The sequence below is a fragment of the Tiliqua scincoides genome, chromosome 7 (genome assembly GCF_035046505.1).
Source record: "Tiliqua scincoides isolate rTilSci1 chromosome 7, rTilSci1.hap2, whole genome shotgun sequence".
Classification (NCBI taxonomy): Eukaryota; Metazoa; Chordata; class Lepidosauria; order Squamata; family Scincidae; genus Tiliqua; species Tiliqua scincoides.
In genome coordinates this window covers 74,793,455-74,812,537 of record NC_089827.1, presented here as the reverse complement: position 1 = coordinate 74,812,537, position 19,083 = coordinate 74,793,455, and the positions used below count along the sequence as shown (strand labels likewise).

The following is a 19,083-nucleotide window of genomic DNA, read 5'->3' as shown; positions in this document are numbered from 1 at the left end:
AAAGCTTCAGCCCATGCCTGTGATGCAAGGCTGAGGTTCTATCCCTACAACTATAGGGAAAAACAATAGGGGGGGCAGCTGTCCTATGGAGAAGAGGAGGAGGAAGTGCGTGCTCTGTGACCCTTCTCCAAACAGCATTGAGGCAATGGGAGAAAGATGTCCAGGCCAGGTCAGGAGGTTGCTCCTGGGGAGGGTGGAGAGAGAGAACCCCCAAACCTAGCAGGACTGTTTTGTGAGTGCACCAGGGGAGGAGCTAGCCCGTCCAACCTGGGCCCAGGGTGTAGGACTTTTTTACGGAAAAGACACGGGACTCCAGTTTTTTGGTGTCCCCAAAATGCTCTGGGCGACTCAGAAAGTCCGCCTGTTATGACCCATTTTCGAGTCGAGTTAAAGGGGATGGAGAATCCTGACTTGACTTGAGTCAAGCTGTGCTGGATTTGCCCATCTCTGGAGGTAGGTGGGGTCATAAAACGTGCCTATCTGTTTTTCCTCTTTCATCAAGCAATGGGTGAGCGATGGCTCTGAGCAAGCCTGCCCATTCTCCTGCAGCACTTGGAGCTCAGTCCCGTTGATTTCATTAGGTCCGCTGATTTTCAAATAATGCAGGTAGGATTCATGTGGTCGATATGCCCTGACATCAGTAACTTAACCGGAATGAGCCCACGCTGATGCAGAAGATGTGAGGGCTGCTTTCACACCCGTACTCTCTATTATGCATTTTTATATCATTGTCTTCGTACCTTTTCTTTATCGATTTGTGGTCCAAAGAGAGCTTTAAGCGAAAGTCTTTCCGACTCCATCAAATAAATGCCTTGTGGAGTTTGAAACTGTTTCCTTTTATGGACGGTTCTCCTGCTGGCTCCGCATGCAGCATTGATCATTTCCATGGGAGGCCCCAATTTAATGGTACAACAGAGTAAACTCCCTGCTGATGTTGCATTTTGGGGGCTTCTTCTGGTTCCTGCTGATATTAATGGGACAATTTCCATTGGTACAAATTCAAGGCAGTTTCACATATGAGTAAGTATCACTTGATACTTATGATTAGGTGTATCTGGGCCACTAATTGCCTCAGTGGAAGGAATTAGTACAAAGGAGTGACTACTGCGATATCAAAGAATCCCAATACAATTTATCATAATCGGATACAATTAAAGACCATACAATTAAAGACCACTCAGCTCTAGTTAAATGCACTCTTTTTTGAGACTCAACCATAGCAAATGCACCCATCAAGTTGAAAAAGAACTGTAGAAACCATGGGGTCACGTGTGTGTGTACATGAGGGGCAGAGGCAAGACTGGTCCATCCATGAGGCCAACTGAAGCTTTGGCTTCAGGCAGCAGACTGGTGAAGGGCACCACCCATGTCTGTGTGCCTACTTACCTCCATGCTCCTCCTTCTCCGTCCACTCCCTGGATTGGAAAAGGAAGAGGGGAGAGAGAGGAAAATGAAACGTGGAGAAGATGCTGAGCTAGAACATTGGAGAGTAGGAGGGACAGAGGCTGGCACATCACTGGGTAAGGGGGGCAGCGTTGGGCATTGCCAGCCCAGGAATCCACAGGTCTTTGACTGGCCCTGAACAGAGGCAAACAGTTGTAAAACCAATTTGTATATAAAGACCTTCTCCTGATATATTGACCTAACGCAGGGTCTCCAAACCCTGGTCCGGGTGCCAGATTTGACCCTTAGGAAGAATTAATCCAGTTCCCAAGATTCCCCAGCCTCTCAGGGCTAATAATAACACAAAACATGCATTTTACGTGTATATTCCTCATTTAGCCACTAAAGGTGCTGAATGTAATGCACCTTCCCCTTCCTGTGCAAGTCAGTTTTGCCCTCTGCTCCCCTCCCCCCACCCCACCCACTTAATGGTTGGCAACCTTCAGTCTCGAAAGACTATGGTATAAGCCTACAGCACTCGGTATTCCCAGGCGGTCTCCCATCCAAGTACTAACCAGGCCTGACCCTGCTTAGCTTCAGAGATCAGACAAGATCGGGAGATAGTGTTCAGTATAGGGAGATGGTTGGCAACCTTCAGTCTCGAAAGACTATGGTATAAGCCTACAGCACCCGGTATTCCCAGGCGGTCTCCCATCCAAGTACTATCCAGGCCTCACCCTGCTTAGCTTCAGAGATCAGACAAGATCGGGAGATAGTGTTCAGTATAGGGAGATGGTTGGCAACCTTCAGTCTCAAAGGACTATGGTATAAGCCTACAGCACCCAGTATTCCCAGGCGGTCTCCCATCCAAGTACTAACCAGGCCTGACCCTGCTTAGCTTCAGAGATCAGACAAGATCGGGAGATAGTGTTCAGTATAGGGAGATGGTTGGCAACCTTCAGTCTCGAAAGACTATGGTCTAAGCCTACAGCACCCGGTATTCCCAGGCGGTCTCCCATCCAAGTACTAACCAGGCCTGACCCTGCTTAGCTTCCAAGATCATAGTATAAGCCTACAGCACCTGGTATTCCCAGGCGGTCTCTCATCCAAGTACTAACCAGGCCTGACCCTGCTTAGCTTCCGAGATCATGGTATAAGCCTACAGTACCCGGTATTCCCAGGCGGTCTCCCATCCAAGTACTAACCAGGCCTGACCCTGCTTAGCTTCCGAGATCAGACGAGATCAGGCATGTGCAGTAATTGGTTCTTCATGTATTTATTTATTTATATTCCAGCCCTCTTCACCGTGTCAGATATACAATGTGGCCCTTGTGCCGAAAAGTTTGGAGACCCCCTGACCCAACGGACCGAGAAAGAAAGAATTACGTAAATAGAGCAAAAGTAAAAACCAGAGTATCTCAAAAAGAAGACACGTAACAATTGGCTTGGCTTGAGAAATGTTTTTAATTACTCCTTTTAATTTAAGACGAAGGTGTTTGTTTTTACTTAAGCATGGGAAGAGAATGATAAAAATTGGTGAGCGTGTGTAATTAAAGGAATTAACAGGAATGCCTGTACTGTGAAGTTTGATGGGAGCTTTTTCTTGACGATAGTTTAAAAATGTGAATCCGATACTTTGGTATAATTTTTGTTCCTAATCAATATGATTTGTTGCTGGAACAGTTCTCCAAAGCAGGGTGGTCACAGCTGCGATGTGCTGAATATTCTGCGATGGTTAAAACAATTGCATTAAAGACCATTGATCTGAAGATGGCAGCATTGGGTGAGATACCTCAGTATGTGGCCGAACGAAAGCTTTGTGAGCGGCTGAAATCTACCCCAGGCTCTGTGGATGGCAAATAGATTGCAACCTTATATTTGTATTGGACGGGCTTTCCTGAAACGTACAATATTGATAAAATTAGAAGATGGCAGGCACAAATTACGTTTTACCATCTGGACATTTTATATTTAGCTTATCTATAAATGCTCACAGAGCACAGGCTAATCAAAGACTATCTCCTCAAATATGAGTAATGTCGGCATAGGCATAAGGCAGTGGAATTTAGTGTGGCGTGACTCTTGTGAGATCCAGGCAGTGGAGTAGCTAGAGGGGGTGCAGAGCACTAAGTTTAGCAGGGAGCCTCAACTCAGCATGCAAGCGGCCTCTCCCCCTCCCCTTTGGAGCCATTCCAGGTGGGTTTGCTCCCCCCCACTTGGACTGGCTCCGAAGGGGAGGGACCGCTTGCATTTGCCTCTGATTTGCCTCCCCCACCCAGAATGGCTCCAAAGGGAAAGAGGAGGGGCTGCTTGCATACTGTGGTGAGGCTCCCTGCAAAACGTAGTGCGTTGCGCCCCCCTAGCTATGCCACTGGTCCTATCTACTCGGTAGATAGTCCCACAGGATTTAGTGCCGCTTCCTCCCATGTAAGCCTGCATAGGATTGCCGCATAATGGTAGCAGTTCTCTCTTCTCATTGATCTTGTACAAACAACAAACGCCTTACCTTTCTAAACATCTTTGGCGGGTAGCAGTGGTGTAGCTAGAAGGGGTGCAAAGCACAAAGTTCTGCAGCGAGGCGCATCACAGTGTGGAAGGGGCCCCTCCCCTTCGGAGCTATTCCTGGTGTACGCCTCTGCTTTGTTCCCCCTGCCTGGAATGGCTCTGAGGGAGAGCCACACCCTTGCACGCTGCGGTGTGGCTCCCTGAAGAACTTAGTGCTTTGCACCCTCTCTAGCTATGCCACTGGCCGGTAGTGAGATATCTTGTTTCTGCAAACGAATAAATATGGTAAGGAGATTGCGAGCTTGCATGGGTCACCATTCCAATGTAACATTATGTCAAGGCTAGCTATAATCAGAATACTGAGAATGCGGAGAATCCCAAATGAACGAAGGGAGGAAATTGCATGCCTCAGTGACTAGGTTGCTGGAACTGAACTGGAACTGTTGACTTGCTGAATGGCTTAGGGCAGGGGTGTCAAACTCCCTCCCAAATTTCACACAGTGGGCCAAAGATGCCTCCTGAGGGCTGGAAGTGATGTCATTAAGATGGAAGTGATGTCATTAAGCAGATGATGACCAGAAGTACTTTTGAACTCATTGGCTGCAAATGACAGAATAAAAAATATGCAAACCTTGATCACATTTTCAAGGTACGGGACAGCCCAATTATCATGCATGATTTCCTTTCATCAGTGACAGCTAGAAGCTGAGAGCAGCTGGTGGTGGAGCTAGGAGAAACTGGGGACCGTATAAAGAGTTTCTGTGGGCCACATCTGACCCCCTGACTTTATGATTGACACCCCATGATGAGGGTGCCTTCTCTCTGTATCATGGATAGTGCCTCAGGGAATAGGGTTCAACACCAAGCATATGCAGTAGTGAAATCACATGTGTCCCCCCCCCCCACATTTTATTGAAATGCCCCCTCCCCAGAAGTGTTACCATTCATTTGCTTTTGTTAATTCGTCTGACAGTCTCTTCAGCAGTCCATCAATTGTATAACCAATTTGCAGCTGTAAGCATTTCATAGCATCCACAGTGGCATAAAAACTATCTGCTTGATGCTCAGATTCAAAATACAGACATGTATTCTTAAAAAAAATAAAATTACCCACAATGTATAGGACGTAGCCAGAATCTGGAGAATCATGATATGTATTCTGGAAGCTCAAGGGGGTTTTGGATTTGTTTTCCTCAAGCTCCAGCTACCAATTAGCATGGAAAATGGCCTCTGGAATTGAGGAAAGCATCAAAAGCCCTTTGCAACAAGTCATGGAGGTCAGGCCAAAGGAAGAGTCAGAAGTTCTAAAGCCCAGTCCTTTCCAGCTTTCCAGCACCGGTGCAGCCGCAATGGAGACCCAGGGTAAGGAACAAGTATTCTCATACCTTGAGGAGGTCTCTGTGAATGCCTCCCCACCACAGCGCATGTCCCATTGGCTCAGCTACACTGGTACTAGAAAATTGGATAGGATTTGGCCCCTACTTGGCTACTGGAAACCCTTCATGTGAATACCCTGCACATGCCCAATCTTGTCTGATCTCGGAAGCTAAGCAGGGTCAGGCCTGGTTAGTACTTGGATGGGAGACCGCCTGGGAATACCAGGTGCTGTAGGCTTATACCATAGTCTTTCGAGACTGAAGGTTGCCAACCAAACAGTCTATTGGATTCGAGTGAAATAATCCAGTGTTCCCCATATTATTCTACATTTCCCAGAGTTTGCTGAAGGAAGTCATCTGAGGGTTTGGAATTGGGTGCTGTCAATTTATGGAAAATATCCAGATCTCTCTCTCTCTCTCCTTTATATCAGGGGAGGCAGTGCAGGAGAGTATTGACTAGGACCAAGAGGGCAGTGATGGAATGGTACCACGAGGGCATTTCTCATTCAGAAGTAATAGATGGGCCTTGTTATTTTTTCCACTTCTTCTGATGCTTCTTTCATAGTCTCAGGAATCGTCACGTTGACTGCACTGTCTGCCGTAAATGTAGCCTGTGCCTTTTTAATGAATAGATTATGTGGTGGGGAAAAGGGTTTCATCACCCTTTCCTCGAGTTTGCAACACCTATTGGTAGAGGTGTTTGCTTTGGTGAGACAGGATTACAGCAGTGGTTGTCAAACTGAGGCATGCCTCAGCCAGGGAAGCCCTGTCACTGCCCCCTTACGGGGCAAGGTGACTGTGATGGCACTCCTGGGATTGCAATGTTGCCAGGGGAAAAGGGCTATTTTCTAACTTACCGGGGGCAGTGCCGGCCCTCCAGAGAGTGTAGGGGGAGCCTGTGGACCCCTCTGCAGGGCTCCCCTTGTCTCAGTGTTTCTTTACTCAGCGTGTGGTCGGTCTGTGGAACTCCTTGCCCCAGGATGTGGTGATGGCGTCTAGCCTGGACGCCTTTAAAAGGGGATTGGACAAGTTTCTGGAGGAAAAATCCATTACAGGTTACAAGCCATGATGCGTATGTGCAACCTCCTGATTCTAGAAATGGGCTCTGTCAGATGCAAGGGATGCAGGTCTCTTGTTATGTGGTATGCTCCCTGGGGCATTTGGTGGGCCGCTGTGAGATACAGGATAGATGGGCCTATGGCCTGATCCAGTGGGGCTGTTCTTATGTTCTTATGTTCTCAGAGATGCTCAAAACGGTGATTGTGAGCCACTTCCAGTTTTGCAATGCACACCAGAAGTGGGTCGTGATAGCCATTTTGAGCATTTCTGAGGCATGGGGAACCCTACAAAGGGGTTCATGGAGTCCCTGCATGCTCTGGGGGAGCTCGCACTGTCCCTGGCAATTTTTTTTTTTAAAAGACCTTTTTCCCAGGCAACAGCATGTTCCCAGGAGTGCCATCGCGCCGTCACCCCACCCTCTCACACACTTACAGCGGTCCAAACTCTACAAGAGATTTTGGGATTCACTGCATGGCAGCCTAAGTCTTACTGAACAAAATGGGCTTACTTCTGAGTAAAATAAATAACATTTTCACCTATAGTTTCTGTGGGTGTCCTGCCTTGGCTATAGGCACTTTCATTTGTGAATCATGGTGATTCTTATAATGTTTCTTTCTTATTAGATACATGAATCTTTTTTTTTTAGATTGTGAGCCCTTTTGGGACAGGAAGCGATTTAGTTATGTGATTTTTCTCTGTAAACCGCTTTGTGAACTTTTAGTTGAAAAGCGGTATATAAATACTGTTGATTGATTGATAAATACTGTTGATTGATGAAGGAACCAGAGAAATAAATCAGAATATTGCTGATTTTGCTTTTTGTAGGAAATGACATGCGAAGGGCTGAATCATGGTTATCCTTGATCACAAACTTACTTTAAAAGCCTGGAAATATACTCTGGATTACTTCAGATTGTATAAATCTTTTGATTTATTTTTTTTAAAGCATGGAATTCTGAAGAAGTGGTGCAAGAAGCAAGTGAATGCACTGTTGACATTCTTGTTCAGAACATGTGTGTGTCTTTATATCCATCTGTTGTTATTGTTGTTTTTTTTACAGTGCTATTTTTTCACCATTGAATTTGGCCTTTGTAAGCAAGATGGGCAACTACGGGCTTACGGGGCAGGTCTTCTGTCTTCCATTGGAGAACTCAAGGTATGCCTATGTAAATAATGATTATATAGAATTATTTCTGGACAAAATTATTTCCTGGACAGAAATTAGCTCTCTAAGTGCCCAATCCTATCCTCTACCCTACCCACTGATGTAGCCATGCTGTGTCTAGCAGTGTGTGTGTGTGTGTGTGTGTGTGGGGGTAACCTAGGGCAAGAGGGAAGAAAGTATAAAACATTTATACATTCATAAAAAGTCTTAAACGTTTGTCCTTTCCTCCCAGTAAGACATGGTGCCCACCTGAGTCTCCCTTAACATACACTTGGTAGCTTATGTCCAAGGAGAGGAACTGGATGGGGAGCTTCCAAATGGAGAGGATAGGCTTTGGCACATGCTACTGCCACTGAATCCACTCCTATCCCTGCTCCTCCACTCTCCTTGCCCACTTCCAGTCCACCCTCTCCTCACCTCCACCACTGCCTTACCTGATCTGGCAGGCACAGTGGGGTCCAGCTGCAATGCTGTGTCACTGCCTTCTCTTGCAGTCCTGCTTCTGTGCATAGAACTCTACCTTTAAATTGGTGTTCATCAAATTTGTGAACACGCTTTCCTACAGTGATGACCACTGTTGTTTTAAGTGGAGATGTGTCTGCAACCATATCTTTGTTTGCATCTGAAGGGAGTCAGTGGTGCCTACGAGTGTAAATCAGCCTCTGGGATGTGAGATGGTTGTGCCTTAGATGGAGAATGAGGCACAACCTGTGAGGAAAGTATTCCAAATCATGCAATTAAATCATTATTTCCCAAATAATGGGACCCACTAGGTGAGTCGTGAGCCCATTTCAGGTGGGCCCCCATTCGTTTCAATAAGTATTTTATTTTAATATATTAGACTCGATACTACCATGGTATGTTACTGCATTTGGGGAAATGTCAAGATCTGTACTTTTCACAGGCTTTTAAATCATGTCTATGCTTTTAACAATGATAGTCAATGGGGTTTACTCCTGGGTAAGCGTGAACAGGATTGAAACTTTTAACAGGTTTAATAAACCGTGTATATGCTTTTAACAATGCTAGTCAATGGAGCTTACTCCCAGGTGAGTGTAGATAGGATTGCAGCATTTGGGATTCTTGGGGAATATTTTTTAAACAGATCAGCAACTGCTTGAGAGGGTTAGGAGAGTTCTTTAAGTTTCAAAATGTATTTAAAATATGCTTATTGTAAACTGTTTAATTAATTAAATTTTGTCGTATGGGGGGGGGGGGTTAAAATTTTTCCTGCTTGATGATGTCACTTCCATCGATCACATCACTTCCAGATTAATGACATCACTTCTGGTGGGTCCCAACAGATTCATTCTAAAAAGTGGGTCCCAGTAATAAAATGTTTGAGAGCCACTGAGTTAAACAGTATGTGTTCTGTGCTGAGCAGAGAAGGATACTCAATAATAATAATAATAATAATAATAATAATAATAATAATAATAATAATAATAATAATAATAATAATACAGGTATTTATATACCGCCTTTCTTGGTCTTTATTCAAGACTTTATTCAAGGCGGTTTACATAGGCAGGCTTATTTAAATCCCCATAGGGATTTTTATAATTGAAAGAAGGTTCTATCTTTCAAGAACCACTACATTCAGGTGTTTCATTCTGATCTGGTCACACATCCTGGCCTCCATCCTCCCACGCTCAGTGCAGATGGAATAGCTCGGCTCAGCTTGTCAGCTGCTTCAAGGTCGCACGGTGCCGGTGGCCTCGAACTGGCGACCTGCGGATGTTATCTTCAGGCAAATGGAGGCTCTATCCTCTAGACCAGACCTCCTGCCCAAGCACTAAATATAATTTCTATGAGACCTTTATGACTCAGAGCCCAATCCTGAGCTCAGTGCAGCAGCTTTGTGCCGTAAGGCATGTCTGCAAGACCTACCGCCGGGCTACCGCTCATGCTAACCCAGCACTGGGCTAGTGCCAGGCTAATGCCAGGCGGGGGCCTGGCCTCCACTGCTCGGCAGTCTCAAAACCACTGAGCCGCAGCACAGTAAGCGAGGGCGGGGGTGGGTGGGAAGGAGGCGTTCTGGGGAGGGGAGAGGCTGGTGGAGGGTGGAGAGAGGGTGGGTGGGAAGCGTGCCAGGGGGAAGGAGCGGGGAGGCAGAGAGGCAGAGCTCCACTGCATCCTGTCCATTTGTGTAGGGCTCAGCGTCCTACACGAACGGCTTTACCTTACCACTGACCTTTTGGTTGGTGGTAAAGTGAGTAGCCCCATTGCAGGGTTGCTTCCCTTACCCAGGAGAAGGGGACAAAAGTCCCCCTCTCCCGAGACACCGCCCACGGCAGGCTGAGGCACGCAGGATGTGGCGGCAGCCATTTTTGGGGCCACTGCAGCCGCACGCCCTGGGCAGCTGAGGATTGGGCTGCCCGCTGGTACCAAATGCATTAAAATTACATATCTATGAGTACCAGATGTGGCCTAAAAGCACTGAGCTTTCGACTATGCCATGTGCTCCTCTATATCACATGGCTCCTTTTCATGGAGAAGCATTTTTTCCTGTTGAAAAGTGCTCACAACCCAAATATTGGCTGAAATTAGATAAAACAAGCGTGGGCTGGATTTAAGTCCAAGTTCAGTGAACCCATAAAAAGGAAGTTTCCAACAGAACAACTATGTCAGGAACAACAAAAACTGGATAGTTGGTGTATATTTTATGGCTCTTTTTACTGCGAGAAAGTCTCTTTCCATTTGTCTAAATAATATATAAAATTCTATTGATGCTATAAAACTTTTGTGGTAACATCAGCACACGTAGTCTGAAAATGACTACTAGCATAAGCAACTTTAACAGTTAAATGCGCGTTTTCCCAGTTGTTTATTTTCTCCCCCAGAACAACAAGAAATTAAAATCAATGCAGGACCTCAAACAACTTTACCTGGTGAACCACAGCGAGAGCAGTACAGCATTTCTCACTCCTGTCTGATTCTCCCTCCCTCCTTTCACATTTGTGTTTGATCAACATGAATTGATAAATACTATTGTTTTATTGCAGCCCAGGCCTTTGGCGCCAAAGACAGGGGCTTCAGTGACAGTCATTAGCAAATGCAGTGGTCCTTGGACATGCATGGGAGAGAGAATCATAGTGCAAACCAAACTGTTTCATGAAGGAAAGCCATTCATGAGAATGCTAGCAGTCTCTGCAGCAACTGTTACCCTGCATATGCCTGATCTTGTCAGAAGCTAAGCAGGGTCAGGCCTGGTTAGTACTTGGATGGGAGACCGCTTGGGAATACCAGGTGCTGTAGGCTTATACCATAGTCTTTCGAGACAGAAGGTTGCCAACCACCATTAGCAGGGGCTTGAACTTAGGGCTGCTTCCCCACTAGGGACCTTCCACGCTGCAGAGGCATTGTGTTCCATAGTCAGCTGGCAGCAAAATTAGTAGAACAGGGTTCCATGTGACACTCCACATAGCACTATTCCCCCCTTTAGAAGCCACAGTGCCTGTCTGCACAACAAATGTGGGAAATGGCTACTTTTGTAAAGTAAGGGGGGGGGCAGGAAAGATGCCACATCCCAAGTTTTAAAACATTTATTTTTAGGAGCACAATTTGGCTTTATTGCACCAACAGAGTTTAAAAAAACAAAAAATAAAAAAAGGAGAATGTGGGGTGAGGAGGAAAGAGATCTCCAGGCCTTCTGCTGAGTAGCAGGAAGATACTGCATGGTGCTAGCCCCCAAGATCAGTAGTGTAGCTAGAGGGCATGCAAAGCAATTCCCCTTTGGAGCCATTTTGGGCAGCTAGACCAAAATGGAGGCATATGTCACCTGCACGGGGAGGGACCACTTAATAATAATAATAATACAGGTATTTATATACCGCCTTTTCTTGGTCGTCAGATTTCTCCTCAGACTTTAATTCAAGGCTGTTTACATGGGCAGGCTGTTCTAAATCCCCGTAGGGATTTTTACAATTAAAGAAAGGTTCTATCTTTCAAGAACCACAACATTTCAGATGGATCTTTTGTGGTCTGTTATCACGTTCTGGCCTCCAGATTCCTCCCACGCAGGCTGACAAGCATCATCTCTCCAAGAGCAGGTGGAATAGCTCGGCTGGGCTTGTCAGCTGCTTCAAGGTCTTGCCATTCACGGTGCTGGTGGCCTCGAGCTGGCGATGTTATCTTCAGGCAAACGGAGGCTCAACCCTCTAGACCAGACCTCCTGCCCAACACTTACACGGCGTGTTGAGGAGCCTGCAAAACTTAGTGCTTTGCACCCCCTCTAGCTATGCCACCAAATGTATGTCTCCTGCTGTGTATTGTTACGCTCTTGTCCAAGATAGGATAAGGTGTGTGAAAACTGCTCTCCCTTGTCTTTCACATGGGGCCTTTCCCGAGGAATTGCTTGGCCTCCCACCTCACCTCCCCTCCCCTGTACATTGCAAGCTACTTCTCTACTCTTTCGCTCCATCTCGATAGAGAGGAGCACACTTTCCCCTGGCAATAGAAAACATACAGTGTATCAGATATGAGTGTTCGTTGAACTCCTAATACCATTTAAATGGAAACCCTTTAAAGCTGCTGATGCTGCCACTCCAGGGCACAATTCAGTCTTTGCCTAGCAACCGTTTTGCCTTTAAAAGAACTCTGACTGTGCTTTTCTTTAAGTATGTTCTGGGCTGTGGCAACTTCCACTGTGTGCAGGGAGGCAGAACAGGGGAACCGTAAAACTACATACTGTAGGCCCACTGGGCCCAATCGAGTTCAAAGGGCAGTAACATTTTAGAGCATTGCTCCCCTTTTTGTTAAAGAAAGTGGGTTAGCAGAAGAACTTTGCTCGGAGATGTGCATGTCGGTTTCAGTTGGCATCAGATGTCTCACATCAGTTCACTTCATGACTCAGAAATAAAACCCACTGACCTTGTGCTTGTCTGCACTTTCCTTGATACTCGCTGATGGCAGTGGAGTAGCTAGAAGGGGTGCAAAGCACTATGTTTTGCAGGGAGCCTCACCATGCTGTACAAGTGGCTCCTCCTCCTCCCTTTCGGAGTCATTCCGAATGTCTCCATTTTGCTCCCCTTGCCCAGAATGGCTCCGAAGGGGAGGGGCCACCTGTAGACTTAGTGCTTTGCACCCCCTCTAGCTACACCGTTGGCTGATGGTAGCCATACAACTCTCCCACCAGCTGATTGGGTTGGTAGTATTATTTATTGCAGTATTTATACATCGTCTTCCTTGTAGACTTGAGTCTCATAGACTCAAGACGGTTTACATTGGTAGACTGACCTTTTTTTCTGCAAGTGTTATTCTAGGAGAGAAACTCATAAAATCTTCCATTTCTCCAGATGTTTCCCTTCGTGGTGCAGTCATCACCCTTTACACAGGCAGCTGCAAAACATGCCTCAGCCCCCAGCAGCTGCCTTGGGCCAGCTCGAAGCTGCACCAGCTCTATATCTGGCATAGGTTCATGTTGACCCAGGATGGCAGATCTGGCTCGGAAAGGGGGTTAGGATTTGGCAGGTGCTGCTGAACCTGCCCCCTTCCTGCACCCAATCAGCCCTCCTCCCCACCCCATCACCACCCCATCCCGCCCTGCCCTCTTGCATCCCTTCTCCCCCACCAGCCTACCTGCAGTGGATCTTCAGCCGTCCACCAACATGCAGGAGGCTACTCTAGCCTTCCTGCTAGTGGCCAGGTACCTCATGCCATCAGCAGCTGCTTTACGACAGCCTTTACGACAGCTGCTTTACGACAGCCATAAAGCAGTTGCTGCTGGCGCAACGTTCATTCCTCGGGCATCCAGTCTCCATAGGATTGGGCCGTTAATAGCTGTATTGGATATAGTTGCATATCCTGTTCTCTTCCTCTGATGCCTGTAGGACCCTATATATATATGTCTTCTTTCCTAGCAGCATTTTTTTTTATAGAATGCTTTTTTAAAGCATAAAAAGAATGCATTTTTTTATAGAACTTGGTAGGAGGGTTATGACCTTTATTACGTATTAGGACACAATAAACAAACATAGTACATTGGTCATCGTATATACATGGAAGGTATCATATATGCATGGATCTTATCTGACATACGTTGTCGTGATGCTACATTGGCTGTGTGGCAAATGACATAGGGTCATATCCCGAGTAACTGTTCCATGAGCGCAAGCCCCTCTAAGGATGAAAGGAACATCCAGCTCACATAAAGGGTCCTTATGTAAGTGGAAAGGGCCTTTTGTGTGAACGGAACACTCCTCCTGTTCTTGGAAGGGGCTTGCAATCATGGAGTATATTAAATTTACCTCTATGGATGAAAATGATTGCTTCTGCTTTGGGGAAATGATAAGTGTCCTGACTCCCCCCCCATTAAATGAATGCAATAAATAAATAAATAAATGACCGAAGGCAAAGTCAACCCATTGGTATGGAACGGGCCACCTTATTGATTGCAAATCCAATTCAGTGTAAATCCTTCAGCGGTTCCTGACTAGTAAACTCCTCCCCATTAGTGCGGACACTCAGGGGAGACAGACACAATAGTCACTTCCCCTTTGGTCTTTAGCTCCATCTTGATCACTACAGTGGCTGCATTTTATCTTCATTTTATCTGGAATATTTATTGATAACCTTCTCCTCTTCCAATCTGATAAGCCATTTCTTCTTATAGGGAAGAAGCATACCTTGGCAGGCTTTTAAAAAAAATATTATGTAGTTTTAAAAAAAAAAACCTTTTGTAGAAACTAATAGGTTTTTAAATGAAAATCAGTTTACTCTGTTTATGATAAAAGACCACTCTGGATAAAACATGCAAGATGAGCAACTGTTTGAGAGCATTCCATGGTACAAAAGCTGGGCTCATAGAGGCACTTTAGAGTTTCATAATATAATTTAACAGCAGCTGTTGTGTCTTTTCCAGCATGCTCTCTCTGATAAAGCCCAAGTGAGAACATTTGATCCAAAGACAACCTGCTTGCAAGAATGCCTTATCACTACTTTCCAGGAAGCCTACTTTGTCTCTGAAAGTTTTGAAGAAGCCAAAGAAAAGATGAGGCAAGTTGTTTTTCCTGACCCTTAAAAACAGCTCCTTAAATCTCATTTTGTCTTATCTGCATGTGCAGAAATCGGAGTTAATTTTCCTTCTTTATTTTAGGGACTTTGCAAAATCAATCAACCGTCCTTTTTCAGTCTATTTCAACCCTTACACCCAAAGCATTGAGATTCTGAAAGACACCCGAAGTATTGAAAACGTCGTCCAAGATCTTCGGAGCGACCTGAACACTGTGTGTGATGCGTTAAGCAAAATGAACAGATATTTGGGGATTTGATATCTTCAGTGCCGTGGCTTTGGAGCTACTACCTTTACGAGAGGCTATGACCTATTACGCAGTCCGTTCCCTGTCTATTGCATAGCCATTGCGTTTGCTCAGTGTCTAGTTCTATCTAACCGTAGCTTCAGGTGTGCCGATACTCCGTGGCATAGCTAGAGGGGGTGCAAAGCACTACGTTCTGAAAATAGCCTCACTGCAGCATGCAAGCAGCCCCTACGTTTTGCTCCCGCCACCCAGAATGACTCTGAAGGGGAGGGGGAGGGGCCGCTTGCACACTGCGGTGAGACTCCCTGCAAAACTTAGTGCTTTGCACCCCCTCTGGCTATGCCACTGCTGATAACTAACATGCTAATCCATGAACTGGAACACACATATTTATTTATTAAAATGTGTACCTTAATGCATGACTATTTGTAAAGCCCTCAGGGCAGCTGAGAAAGTCATCACAGCGATAAAAAAAAAAAAAAAACCAGAGTAAGAAAAACACAATAGGAGCTCTATAAAAACATCATGACCTCTGCATTTAAGGTGGCCTTTCCTGGTTTCCTGAAGACCATAAGCAAAAAGGCATGATTAACTTCATCTGGGAGGGAGTTTCATAAGGTCAGCACCACAACCCCAAAAGCCTTGCACCTTGTTGCAGTTAATCTGATCTCAAGCAATGGTCATACTCAAAGCAAAACCCCAATGACCTTTGCACACTGGGAGGCTCATACAGAAGGAGGCCTTTTCTTAGATATCCCCTAGGCCCAAACAGCTTAAACTGCCACATTCAGGACTGGTTGTAGTTTCTGGATCTTGATGGTCTTTAAAGGAAACACCTTGTACAGTACTATACTGCAGCAGAGTCCATCCCAGTCACCAAGCCATGTATAAGAATGGCTAGGCCAACCTTCTCTAGAAGTTGCACAGCCAAGGCTGATAAATGGTGTGCTGGTAATAGATGCTGTCTGAGCCTCCAAGACAGTGGTTTCCAGGACAGTGTACTATGGTGCAGTGGCAAATGGGAGCGCTGTGGGGTGTGCTCAGCAGCTTTTTCTTCCCAGCTGTTCTGGGCGCTCCCATCTTGGATCATGCGAGATCTCGCACAATCCCCAAAAGTGGTACCGAGGAGAGTTGGGAAAAAGAGGCTGCCGATAAAGAAGGGCACCATGACCGTGACATTAAGTTTGGGAACAGCTCTACGGAACAGATCCAGGAGCAGATCCACTGCTCTAAGAACAGATCCAGATCCAGGAGTAACCTCAAGAGGAGCCTTGAGCAGGAAAAGCAACTCCAATAGAAGACCTAAACGAGCAACTCTTAGATGTCGCCAGCAGTTCACATGAGCTTAGGGATTGGTTCATACTGCAGTGTTAACTTCCTTGTGTTGACTGCAAGTTTTGACTTGCTTGTGGCTGAGGGCCCAATCCCATCCAATTTTCCTGTGCTGGTGCAGCAGTGCCAATGGGGCACGCACTGCTTCCTGTGGTGGGGAGACAGTCACAGAGGCCTCTTCAAACTAAGGGAATGTTTGTTCTGTTACCTCGGGGTTGCATTGTGGTTGCACCAGTGCTGGAAAGTTGGATAGGATTGGGCCCTCAGTCCTCTCCACCCAACACTTCACCATCACCTCAATTGCACAGTGGTTTTCAGTGGAGTCAATTCACACGTTTGGTTGTGAATCTGTTGCAGTGAGTTAGCAGCCCAACGCTCAGCGTGATTATCTCCCAAGGCCAGACCGCAGCACTCCCGGGAATGAAGACGACACATGGCAGATGTCATCCACCAAATGTCCTTTACTATGTACAGTATATACAGATCAAGGCAGACTTGATAAGCAAACAGTCCAGTAGCACATGAGTCACGAAACACACTGACGTAGCCTTCGGCACAAAATCCGCTCTGCATCTGCCACACGGGAGCTTGCCCTGGCTGGAGTATATACTCGCTTCAGCCAATCAGAGCAAGCCATTATCTGCTGATGTGCTGAGTCACTGTGGGGTGACATACCAGGTGACAGTCCCTGCTGCCTTGGTGTTGCATCAGCCACTCCCATGATGCTATGCTCAGTCAGGCCAAGGCTTCAGGGCCTGATACTATCCAGCCTGCAAATTATCTGCAGGCCCGGGGATGATCCCTTAACAGAATCACTGAGTTATTCAGTGATTGTGTGATTTCCCCCCCCCACACACACACACAAATCCCATGTCATAGAACACAGTACTGAGAAATCTTAGCGGGCATTGATTTTGTTTCTCTTATAATAAAAACGGTATATTAAAAATGACTCTTCTTTCCCATTAAGAACCCCCTCCTTTTTTTCTTTACAACTGCTGGGCATCCCATAAGAACTTTGGAGGAAAAAAAACCATCTGCAAAGTTTTAGTTTCTCTTGTATGTGGAAACCATGTTTCTTTCTTGCTTAATGAAGGCTTTTTTTTTTTTCTCTCTGGTGTCTGTATGTTTTGGTCCTCTTCTGACTCAGCTGAATAGTGGTTTATGCAGGCCTGTGAAGAACACATATTTCAGTTAAATGGTTGTCAGGGGATGGATAGGATACCATACGCAAATGGACAAATATTTCAAAGGTGTTTTGTAATTACACAGCCCTGAAACACCTTTTTGTCTTCTCTCTCCATGTAATATATGAATTTAAAAAGAACGGATTCCTGTTTCCTAATTCCATATGCATCTAATACAGGGGTCTCCAAACCCTGGCCTGGGGGCCAGATGCGGCCCTTGGCGAGCCTCTATCCAGCCCGTGGCCAGTCTCTTGTCCCCTGAAAGCCCCTGGCCCATTTGGCCCAACATGACTGGAACTATGCTCTGGTTGCATCTGGAGGGTGTTCTAAGGGCCAGAGAGGTAGAATGAATGAGCCCATTCATTCATTTAGGGCACAATCCTAACCCCTTATGTCAGTGTTTTCCAGCACTGGCATAGCGGTGCCAATGGGACATGTGCTGTATCCTGCAGTTGGGTGTCACTCACGGAGGCCTCATCAAAGTAAGGGAATGTTTGTTCCCTTACCTCAGAGCTGCATTGCCCTTATGTCAGTGCTGGAAAGCACTGACGTAAGGGGTTAGGATTGCACCCTTATTCTAAGATGTTCTCGTTCTAAGAACATCTAAGTTCCATCTCTAATTTATTTATATAAATTTTATATTTGTTATTTTCGGCCCTCAAAACCATGCCAGACATTTGATGCGGCCCTCTGGCCAAAAAGTTTGGAGACCCCTGATCTAATACATTGATTCCATTAAGTAATATCGAAAAATATCACATTTGTTCTTCCGTCTCACATGCTTTGTTAAGAGATGACAGACATTGCGAAATAAAAGGAGTTTTCATCTGCTATCCATTGCATTCAAGTAAATATGCTGTTGGTCAATGATCTGTCTCATTTGTAGCCGGCTGAGAGATTAAATGGGGTATTATTATGTATCAACAGAAGTGACGCTTTGAGAATATTTACGAGAATATTTATTTGCTCGTAATCAGCAATAATGTCTCTTAAGGAAATAGGAGATCCATAACATATTGAGTGGAAATTCCTCTGGAATGCATTTGCCTAAATCCAGAGATCTAGTAGACAATAGCTGTGTGGGGGTGATTAGTTCCAAACAAAGCAGGCAGCCTTTCGCAGAGGGTAGCGCTGATTACAAACAGTTTAAAAATTCAAAATCTTAATTTGCAATTGAATGTGACAAATTAATCAGAAACTGCACTCTGTGCTCCAGAGACACAGTAGATCCAAAATTAGCCACGGAAACCCTGACATCATGTTTGCTCACTTGCAATTTCTCTGGATTTGTTCTGTATATTCCTTATTGTGCCAGCTTTGTCCAGAGGGCTTCATATGAAGGTTTTCATAGGGCCAAACTATATGTTTCATTAACAAGCCTGGCCCTAATGTGTTTGATTTTTATTCTCTAAATCAGGGGTGTCCAAAGTTTTTGGGAGGGAGGGCCACATCATCTCTCTGACACTGTGTCGGGGGCTGGGGGAAAAAAGAATTAATTTACATTTCAAATTTGAATATGTTTACATAAATTTACCTACATTAATATATTAAAGATGAACTTATATGAATGAGTGGTCTTGCAATACTCAAGGCCTATAAAAGGCCTTGCACAAAGCAAGGCCAGCCTTTCCTTTGCTGCGGCTGCTGCATCACAGATGTGAAGCAGCAAGCAGTGGAGGGAGCCCTCATCCCACAGCTCACACAAGAGGTGAAACAGTTGCCCTCACACTGAGAGCAGTTGCACTGGGCCAGTGCAGGCTCCAACAAATCTCTGGAGGGCCAGAGGCTCACTGGAGACTGGGGGGCTCCCTGAGGGC

The 19,083-nt window shown here is 45.7% G+C and overlaps 1 protein-coding gene across 1 annotated transcript in view; it reads left to right on the top strand.

The window, feature by feature from the left end:
• TPH2 (tryptophan hydroxylase 2) overlaps nucleotides 1–14,759 on the top strand; it is a 67,501-nt gene extending 52,742 nt beyond the window's left edge. The window contains exons 9-11 of the mRNA XM_066633678.1: nucleotides 7,384–7,479; nucleotides 14,351–14,484; nucleotides 14,585–14,759. Of these exons, the coding sequence (XP_066489775.1) occupies nucleotides 7,384–7,479; nucleotides 14,351–14,484; nucleotides 14,585–14,759 (405 nt within the window). The remainder of the gene's footprint in view (nucleotides 1–7,383; nucleotides 7,480–14,350; nucleotides 14,485–14,584) is intronic.
• The last annotated feature ends 4,324 nt before the right edge of the window (nucleotides 14,760–19,083 follow it).